A 10924-nucleotide genomic window follows, 5' to 3' on the forward strand; every position below is an offset into this window, starting at 1 on the left:
ATAACTTTATATGCTGACCAACTCTTTATTTGTTATAAATCGTAGATATTGTGTTTTAGGTTAGAGCGAAAATATTATTATGCAAAACGGCAGGCTGCAAAATCCAATCCAGATGCATTTTTGTCTCTGATTGTGGATGGAATGGATCAATGTGAGTATGTTATAACATAATGTTTGCACTTGCATAGTTTTCACGGTTAATCCCCAACCTTGCAAATACAAACAATGAAATATTCTTGAAATGAATTAAAAGAAATTTGCATTGCTTGCTTTGAGGACATTATCTGTACAATATACTCCCAGTTTTTTTTGTTACAAAAGTTTCAAAATAAAACTAAGCAAGTCAAAATTAAACAAGTAAAATTATCAATTTCCCTTCATGACCACAAATAAAACAAGATTGAAAACAAGAATTGAAATCAGTTACGTAGTAACTATATAGTTTCAAACTTAGAACATGCTGTATATTAACATCACTACATGCTTTAACTTGTGATATTTGAAATAATGAGTATGTCATTAACAAGCAATTAAAAAAAATGATGTAAAATGTTTTGTCCTGAATGTTTGATACTTAATAATATTATATTAGATGACTTGCCTTTGAGATTTGTGGGGCATTATTGTCTAGTCAATGTTGCTTTACTAAAAACTGGGTAGATCGATTCAAGCTTTCATGATATAATGAATAAGTCATCACTAGTTATTGACCAACATATTTTTTCATGTAAAGGAGAAAACACTGCTCTTCAAACAGCTGGCTTGTCAATGTACTAACAATCAATAAGAAACTGATGTTTTAATTTTTCAGCGAAAACTGATCTACCGCATTTTACAGGACGACAATCAAAGGTAATGTTCTGTTCAGAAGCAGAGATTGGAAAGTTGTTTTGTGAGTTAGATAGGCATCAAGTGCGAATACATTTTAGAAATAAATTAACTGGTTAAAGTTTGCTTTGGGACTTAATTTTAAATATCATACTTAAAATTATTAACATTCCGCACAATTTCATTAAAATCAACACATACACTTTTTTCTTTTAAAAAATAAATTCAAAAGCCCATGACCTCATTATTCAAAGGTAAAATTTCATGCAAGATAGTCGCTATAAAAATTCCGCAAAAATACAACAAAATATTCTATGTGAAATTGTGTTAAGTTCAATGACGTGTTCATTTCAATGTCTGCGGTAAGACATCTGTTTGTTCAAAATTATATGACAGAATTTTCGTCCCCTATGACTTCACCTTAATCACACCTCTTTATGTTACAAAACAACAGGATAGATACTTGTTATCCACTATGTATAAACAATTTATTTCTCTGATATTTTATGATATGATCTGATATGTGAACCCATACACAACTTAATTCAGCTCATTTGAAAATAACTGTTCTATTTATTTTTAGAAATTAATCTTGAATAACTTGTTAAGCTGTTCAAATTTAGCAAGTGTTGCTTTTTCTATATCATGCACTTTTCAGTGATGACTGAGACACATATTTCACCAATTTAAGTTATTTGAAATTTTACAGAGATGTTTTTACTTGAAAATTATTTTTTAAATATTTTTCAGGCAATAAACTCTGCAGTGTTATTAAAGACGCACATTACTGGAGTAATCAGCCATGGAGATGGTCTATTTGCATCATTTTTGGACATCTTGCAATTTCCACATGATCCCAATTTAACAATAAATGTCATTCTGAAGACATTGGAAAAAATTGCTGAAAGAAAGGTATGTTGCAGGGCCCTTGATCTGCATTTTTACCGCCGAGTATGAGTATTGGCCCCCCTTAAAAAAAGGAATACTTTTCTTCATATTAAAAAAAATACAAATGAAAAAACAAACACACGCAAAACCAATTATGCTTAGTTTCTTTCTAACCTCATTGATAAAGCTGTAGACGGGAAATATTTCGTTTGAGGCAAATGCATGATTTTCACATCTACACTCTTTGCGGTTGACAAAATTTATCATAACGCAAATTCATATGCAAAAAAGCTTAATAAATAACGATTTGTTCGTCTGAAACAAATTATGATCTTCAAACAAACTTCATCAGCCATTTTTAAGCTTGGCTGTTTTCGGAGAAAACCCGAGGTATTGTCATAGCCAGCTTGTTGTCCGCCGTCTGCCATCCGCCGTGCTACAAATTTAACATTGACTCCAAAATCCAAGTGCTTCCACCTCCAACTTTAAAACATATGTAAATAAACCTTGATGACTTCTACATGCCACACCTATTTTTAGGTCATTAGGTCAAAGAAGAAGAAGTGTTATACCTAGTTCTATATTTTGAGAGTTTTAACAATTATAAATTTTGTTTCAGGGATTTTTACCTCCAGTTTTATATATCCAGCTGGACAATTGCTCACGAGAAAACAAAAACAAATATGTTATGTCATTCTGCGAAGCTTTGGTTCGTTTGAACATCTTTAATGAGGTAAGACCATATTTTATTCTTTAAACTGTTCTATTTTGAGTGCAGAGAATAAATAACTACTATTTGGTTGTTTCATATCACAACATCAATAAATCTTTTTTTTATTTATAGAATGAAATTAACGGGTATTTTTCTTTAAACTTACTATGTTTCAACTTAAAGTCACAGATGAAAGAGCATTCAATTAGGAGCAAAATACAAGTAATGACGTACACTCATGTACACTCATGCTGAAAATGCAGCTTCATTTATGAATTATCCTTGTTTGCAAGAAATAAAATTATTAAAAATTGCAAACGCAAAACACTTGAATATTTTGAAACAATTCTGTTTTTTCCATTCATTAATCAATTATGTTGAAACATGGATTACTTCCATAAAGTATAAGATATAATTTATTACAGCCAGGATGGCCAGGTAGTTAAGGCAAAATCCCTTTTATCCAAAGGTCACTTGCTCGTGCTGTTGAATAGAACATTATGTTTGATTTATTATAGTTCAGCTATGAAATGTGTAAGAAGCTGCATTTTTATAACTTTCAGGTCCACATTTCATTCCTCTATGTTGGCCATACCCATGAAGACATAGATGCTGCATTCAGCAAAATATCGGAAAAATTACGAAAGAATGATGCGGAAACAATTCCAGACATAATTAATCTTGTCAGTGGCATGGAGAAGATTAATTATATTTGGGACGTTAAAAAATGGTTGTCTCCAGAAATGAATAAAATTGTAGGAATAAGTGAACCTTTGCATTTAAAGATAAGCCGCCATGGAAAGAACATTCGTGTACAGTTCAAAGGCCAACAGCACACTCAATGGACAGTTCTTGGGGGTAGAGGATCATTTCTTAAAAGGATTCCTACCAAAAGACCCAGTATTGTTAAACCAAATTTTGATAAAATCAAAGAAAAAAAAGAGCTACTTTCGAAACTAATTTTTAATATTAAAAACTTGTTTAACGATAAAAATAGTTTTGAATGGTGGGTTCAATTTTTGGACAAGATTGAAAAGAATCAGCAACCGAAAGATAAGTTTTGGATGACACAACTCCCTAGGCAACCAAATAATAAAAAAATGAAAAGGAATATGGATTGTCTGGATCCTATCACACGTACCATGCTGGAGAAAGAAACTTCCAAACCACAGGTGGGTTTCAAATTGTTAGTATGCCTCCACTTTATGAGATTGGGATGAACATGATGTAGATTTTCCCTTTTCATTCCATCACTCCTTCCATCTGTCCATTATTTTTTGCGCGCTTAATTCATAGAAGTATTGGTGCTATAGGAATGAAACTGTACAACCGTATTAACTGTCATTGGAGCATAATAACCTACATTGTTCTGTTGGATATAAGAAAAAGAATTACCTTTCTTGTGTTGCCTGTAACTCAAAAAGTATTGTTGCTATAGTGTGGAAACTTTACAAACATAACATGAGAACTTGTGCAGCTCAATATTTTCATTCATAGTGGAGTGTGGGGGCCTCTTTGTTCAACAGACACATTTTTACTTTTTCACAGTTCCTTCTTATACGTTTTAAATAAAAGTAGTTGGGATAATTGTTATAATATGTTTGAAAAATCTTTCAATCTTTAGTTTACGTTACTCAGATGCATGTATTTTTACATTATTGGCAGTATTTGGAATGTTGGTTTCTTTGCTTTTAGACATCATGTGAACGGATAAAAAAATTGAAATCCTCAAAGGCATTGGCTGTGAAGAAAAGCGTTGGAAAAGCAGGAAAGCCACGAAAAGGACATCAAATGCTAAGGAATATTAAATTAGGTAAGTCATGCTTCTATGCATTACTAGGTTAAAATGTTTTGCTTATATTTCTTTCTTCTCATTAAAATAATAAAGATCAATGTGTTATGCCCCCAAAGTCAGATACATAGTCTCAGCATCTGTTTATGGTTTGGTGAATGCATGGTACTTTTCCATGTCTCTCAATTTCCATAACATGTGTGTGGTACAGTATCTAATTGCACCTAAATTAATGATGTTTTTCAAAGGATTGGGCATAAAAGTAGAAGTGTTTCTTCTGCCATTCAGCTTAGGCTTACTCTCTACATGATGACATGTCTGTCAAGGTTACAATTGAAATGCAAATGTCATAAATGAATTTCTGCTTTTCAAATTTTCATGCTTCCCATATCTAATGATCGGGGAATATTGATTCATAAAATGAAAACTCTTTGGTCTATGTCCTTTAAACTTCACAATCATGTGCATGCATCTCATTGAGATGTACAATCAAACATTGTTTTAAGTCAGAAGGTCAAAGGTCAAGGTCACTGCGACCTTTACATTCAAGATATAACCTTGTTTCTACAATAGCTCGCAGCTTCAAAGCGCAGAAGGGGCAGTGTGTTTCACAAACACAGCTCTTGTTTATAGAATTACTGTTAATTGTTTGTGTATTACTATTATTGTACTTGCCCCATAACCCTTCCAACCATATAGTTTAATGACATACCGGGTAATTAACTTTTGTCGCCTCATGTGCCTTATTTGCAAAAGACATTATTAACCAGGTTTTTCGAAGATTATTAGATTGGCAAATGTCGGCGGGCTGGCTGGCGGGTGTGCTGGTGGGCTGGCGGGCAGGCGAGCAGAACAAGCTTGTCCGGGCCATAACTCTGTCGTTCATTGTCAGATTTTAAAATCATATGGCACATTTGTTCACCATCATTAGACGGTGTGTCACGCAAAAGAATTACGTCAATATCTCCAAGGTCAAGGTCACAATTTGAGTTTGAAGGTCGAAAATGGCCATAATGATCTTGTCCAAGCCATAACTTTGTCGTTCATTGTCAGATTTTAAAATTATTTGGAACATTTGTTCACCATCATTAGACAGTGTGTCGCGCGAAAGAATTACGTCAATATCTCCAAGGTCAAGGTCACAATTTGAGTTTGAAGTAAAAAATGGCCATAAATGAGCTTGTCTCATGCCTAGGATCATGAAACTTCATAGGTACATTGATCATGAATGGCAGATAACCCCTATTGATTTTCAGGTCACTAGGTCAAAGGTCAAGGTCACAGTGACTCGAAACAGTAAAATGGTTTCCGGATGATAACTCAAGAATGCTTACACCTAGTATCATGAAACTTCATAGGAACATTGATCATGACTGGCAGATGACCCTTATTGATTTTCAGGTCACTAGGTCAAAGGTCAAGGTCACAGTGACTCGAAACAGTAAAATGGTTTCCGGATGATAACTCAAGAATGCTTACGTCTAGGATCATGAAACTTCATAGGAACTTTGATCATGACTGGCAGATGACCCCTATTGATTTTCAGGTCACTAGGTCAAAGATCAAGGTCACAGTGACAAAAAACGTATTCACACAATGGATTCCACTACAACTGACAGCCCATATGGGGGGCATGCATGTTTTACAAACAGCCCTTGTTTTCTAATTGAAATCAAGGTCAATTTTACACAAGGGGGTTGACAATACACATTTTGAATTGTCACCCTTTATCAGACTTTTTTCAACTGAAAACCTGGTTTTGTGACAATTGTGCCCCTTGTTTTAATGTTATATACAGTCATCAGCTTCATACACATAATAAAAGAATAAATGAATATATGGACCAAAAGTATTTAATAGCCGATGTTAGATGTTTATACAAAATAGTGTAATATTGTTTTCTTTAATGTGAAGAATGGTGACAATTCGTCCTCAGCCACTTGTTGTTCAATATTTGTTTTCTTGGTTTTTAATGTAAAATACTGAACAATTCTGGCACATGCCTGACTTGTTTGGTTCTTGACCAAAATTACGCATATGCAAATGCAGGAAAATTTAATTATAACCTTAGTTATTAATAAAAATCCAAGTTAATTTATTATTGTCATTTGATATAAATTGTCATTTTATTTGCAGGAAAGCATAACGCATTTCCGAGAATCAGAACCGATGGAAAGAAGAAGAAAATATTCATTTGTAAGTATTTTGTCACATAAAAGCAATGTTATCATACAAAGAACGACCTTAATAAGAATAAGTTTGACTTGAGACAATATGCATAAGAATACCTCATTTATTATCGGTTTATATAATTAAGACAACTTTAACTTGTTTGAAAATAAGTTCAATGAACTAAAACTTAACTGATTCATTTTAATGTTTAAAATTTATTGGCCAAAGGAAAGTTACATTTGATACTACAAAATTAAGATTTATTCTAGCCAGGTTTGAATAAAATTTTATTGGAATGCATTATTTTAAGGGTATGAATACCTGCTTGTTTCAGATGTATCGAAGGCAGTTGTGTATTTTTATTCGTCGTACAGGAAAAGAAAAGTAACAGAAATTCAACTATTGATAATATTATATGAAATGTGTAGACTGCTACTTATAAACTGTATACAAATAGCTTATATATTTCATGTTTGGACATTCTTGTGTACAGTAATTTGTCAATCTTTGTTGGACTATTTTAGGGAATTATTTGGGGAATTGCTCAGAATGCATTTATATTTCGCCGCAACAGTAAATTTATACATGTATAGCTGTTTTCAAGCTCCATTATATAACAGCTATACAGGTATTAATTAACCAATGTGATGCTCAGGGTTTCTGTTCAAGCTAAACAATATATGGCATATTATTAAATTATGTTTCACTTCGTACCAAGCCAACAACAAGGATAGATGAATAGTAAATAATTCAATTGATACAAGATGTGGTGGTCAGGATTTGTGTTCAAGCTATGCAATATATGCCATATACATGTATTGTATAGCATGAACACAAACCCTGACCATCACATCTTGTATCAATTGAGTTATTTACTATAGATCTATCCTTGTTGATTTGAGTATGAAGTGAAACATAATTTAATGTTTATGTTTCATATTTAGCAATAGTTTCAACTTTTTGGGGGGTAAATATGAAATTAATATGGAAATGTGTGTATCAGAGGAATTTATTTTGAAATTGGTTATTTGGCATAAGTCTAAAAGAAATTTAGTATCAGTATGTGGTGAAACATAATTTCACTTTTAAATGTTTCATATTTAAAAGTATTCTACAATTTCGAATAATTTTGGTAAAATATGCAATGAATTTGGAAACATGTGCATCATTAAAAGTTTCATATTTAACAGTATTCTACAATTTCGAATAATTTTGGTAGAATATGCAATGAATTTGAAAACGTGTTCATCATTATGTTGTTAAAAAATTTGCATATTTGCTTTTTTTATAAATGAGTAAACAAGAATTAAAAAAAAAGACAGATTGATAAAAGTAAATCGTTTTGAGTGTAATAACTAATTGTGTGTGATACAATGCATATATAAGTTAGGGATTATTTTCACTTCATTTAAAGTTGGTTTTAAGTGTTGACAAAAGGTCCATTTTATAACTATTGATTTGTTGTGAAAAGTAAAATAATAATACAGGTCATACAAGGTGCTGTTCATAATTTACCATTTACTTTGTGATAGTTCATGAATACTGCTTATGTTTTAAAACATTTTTTTATCAACTGTTGGAAATGGTTTCTCAACAATGTTTAAATTTCCAAGTATTAAATAATTTACGCCTTCTACCTTTGCCAAGAATTGGGTGCAACATTTTGATTTATTATTACACATTTAGCAAAGTCATAATTTTCTTATTTTTGTTAATACATAGAGTACATGTTCTTAGCTGTTTTGAAGCTATGATGTAACAAAGTATTTTAATTTTCTTTATAGTTGTTTAATGAACTAAGTATTGAAAAATGTCCATTTTGTAATATTTACATTGATTTTGATGCATTTAATGAATTTATTTGAATGTATTTGCAAATGGTTGTAAATGTTCATGTACAAAGTATTTTGGTGTTAAGAATCCATAAATTATCAAAGTATTTCTCACAATTATTCAGTGTTAGTATATTTTAAAAGACTTTGAACAATTGAGATGTTTTTTATTTTATATGGAATTTTATGGGTTTGATGACCAATTCGATTGCACTTGCAAATGTTAGTCAATATGTAAATTATTATTATAGTTGTTTAATGAACTAAGTATTGAAAAATGTCCATTTTGTAATTTTTACATTGAATTTGATGCATTTAATGAATTTATTTGAATGTATTTGCAAATGGTTGTAAATATATACAAAGTATTTTTGTGTTAAGAATCCATAAATTATCAAAGTATTTCTCACAATTATTATGTGTTAGTGTATTTGAAAAGAATTTGAACAATTGAGGTTTTTTTCATTTTATATGGAATTTGATTGCACTTGCAAATGTTAGTAAATTCACCAAGTATTTCTGAATTTTTTTTAATAGTGCGTAAATTTACGAAGTATGTTTTGTTAAGAAATGAATTCACCCAAAGTATTTCTAAAGGTTTTTAATAGTGCGTAAATTTACGAAGTATGTTTTTGTTCAGAATCTATGAATTTGCCAAGTATTTCTGAAAGTTTTTAGTAGTGCGTAAATTTACGAAGTATGGTTTTGTTAAGAATCTATGAACAAGTATTTCTGTTTTTTTTTAATAGTGCGTAAATTTACGAAGTTTTTTTTGGTTAAGAATCTATGAATTTACAAAGTATTTCTGAAAATATATAATAGTGCGTAAATTTACGAAGTATGGTTTTGTTAAGAAAATATGAATTGACCTCTTATTTCTGAAAATTGTTAATAGTGCGTAAATTTACGAAGTAAGATTTGGTTGAGAGTATTTCTGAAAAGTTTTACTAGTTCGTAAATTTACGAAGTATGTTATTTTTAAAGAATATGAATTTACCAATTATGTCTGCAAAGTTTTAATAGTGCGTAAATTTACGAAGTATGGTTTTATAGAAGAATATGAATTTACCAAGTATTTCTGAAAAGGTTAAATAGTGCGTAAATTTACGAAGTATGTTTTGAATAGATTCTTAACAAAACATTCTTCGGAAATTTCGTACTATTAAAAAAAATCAGAAATACTTGGTGAAAATTCACCAAGTATTTCTGAAATTTTTTAATAGTGCGTAAATTTACGAAGTATGTTTTGTTAAGTCTTAGAATGAATTCACCCCAAGTATTTCTGAAAGTTTTTAATAGTGCGTAAATTTACGAAGTATGTTTTTGTTCAGAATCTATGAATTTACCAAGTATTTATGAAAGTTTTTAATAGTGCGTAAATTTACGAAGTATGGTTTTGTTAAGAATCTATGAACAGGTTTTTTTTTAATAGTGCGTAAATTTACGAAGTATTTTTTGGTTAAGAATCTATGAATTTACCAAGTATTTCTGAAAATATATAATAGTGCGTAAATTTACGAAGTATGGTTTTGTTAAGAAAATATGAATTAACCTCATATTTCTGAAAGTTTTTAATAGTGCGTAAATTTACGAAGTATGTTGTTGTTCAGAATCTATGAATTTACCAAGTATTTCTGAAAGTTTTTAATAGTGCGTAAATTTACGAAGTATGGTTTTGTTAAGAATCTATGAACAGGTTTTTTTTAATAGTGCGTAAATTTACGAAGTATTTTTTGGTTAAGAATCTATGAATTTACCAAGTATTTCTGAAAATATATAATAGTGCGTAAATTTACGAAGTATGGTTTTGTTAAGAAAATATGAATTAACCTCATATTTCTGAAAGTTTTTAATAGTGCGTAAATTTACGAAGTATGTTTTTGTTCAGAATCTATGAATTTACCAAGTATTTCTGAAAGTTTTTAATAGTGCGTAAATTTACGAAGTATGGTTTTGTTAAGAATTTATGAACAGTTTTTTTTTAATAGTGCGTAAATTTACGATGTATTTTTTGGTTAAGAATCTATGAATTTACCAAGTATTTCTGAAAATATATAATAGTGCGTAAATTTACGAAGTATGGTTTTGTTAAGAAAATATGAATTAACCTCATATTTCTGAAAATTTTTAATAGTGCGTAAATTTACGAAGTAAGATTTGGTTGAGAGTATTTCTGAAAAGTTTTACTAGTTCGTAAATTTACGAACTATGATTTTTCTCCCTTAAAATGTTCGTAAATTTACGAATAATTTCTTAGTTGATGTCAAATGTGTTCTTTTTGCATTAAAAATGTTCGTAAATTTACGCACTTTTTTAGGAAATATACAAGTTTGGTAATTCCTGTTCATGCATTTTGATTCAAGGTTCAATTTGTGTGCAATAAAAGTGAGAAAAAAACACCTGTTTTTCTTCATTTTGCAACGAAAAAAGGGAATATCAAAGGATATTCCCTCATAGAATTCCGATGCGTTTATAATAAAACATGCTAAGTCTACAGTTTTGGAATGAATATAAGCCAAATGTATTCTGTTTTGATATTGTTCTATGTATATAACAAGCTTCGCTTGTAATGTATGTGGCGAATGAAGTGTGCTCACATTGTATATGCCATCGTTCTTTGTTGTTAATAATGTTCTCCACGTGATATGCCACGTGAGCTGTTAATTACAACTATGAAAAGTGAGCTTGCATGTATCAAAT

At 30.5% G+C, this 10924-nt stretch overlaps 1 protein-coding gene across 1 annotated transcript in view; it reads left to right on the forward strand.

Annotated features, from left to right (window-relative positions):
- Positions 1 to 10581, forward strand: part of LOC127848970 (uncharacterized) — a 28206-nt gene extending 17625 nt beyond the window's left edge. Inside the window, exons 8-16 of the mRNA XM_052381698.1 lie at positions 60 to 151; positions 812 to 852; positions 1579 to 1740; positions 2336 to 2449; positions 2992 to 3600; positions 4124 to 4241; positions 6357 to 6416; positions 6727 to 9641; positions 9921 to 10581. Coding sequence (XP_052237658.1) covers positions 60 to 151; positions 812 to 852; positions 1579 to 1740; positions 2336 to 2449; positions 2992 to 3600; positions 4124 to 4241; positions 6357 to 6416; positions 6727 to 7031 — 1501 coding nt within the window. The 3' untranslated portion in view covers positions 7032 to 9641; positions 9921 to 10581. The remainder of the gene's footprint in view (positions 1 to 59; positions 152 to 811; positions 853 to 1578; positions 1741 to 2335; positions 2450 to 2991; positions 3601 to 4123; positions 4242 to 6356; positions 6417 to 6726; positions 9642 to 9920) is intronic.
- The last annotated feature ends 343 nt before the right edge of the window (positions 10582 to 10924 follow it).

This window comes from Dreissena polymorpha, chromosome 10, assembly GCF_020536995.1.
Source record: "Dreissena polymorpha isolate Duluth1 chromosome 10, UMN_Dpol_1.0, whole genome shotgun sequence".
In the NCBI taxonomy this organism is placed as follows: domain Eukaryota; kingdom Metazoa; phylum Mollusca; class Bivalvia; order Myida; family Dreissenidae; genus Dreissena; species Dreissena polymorpha.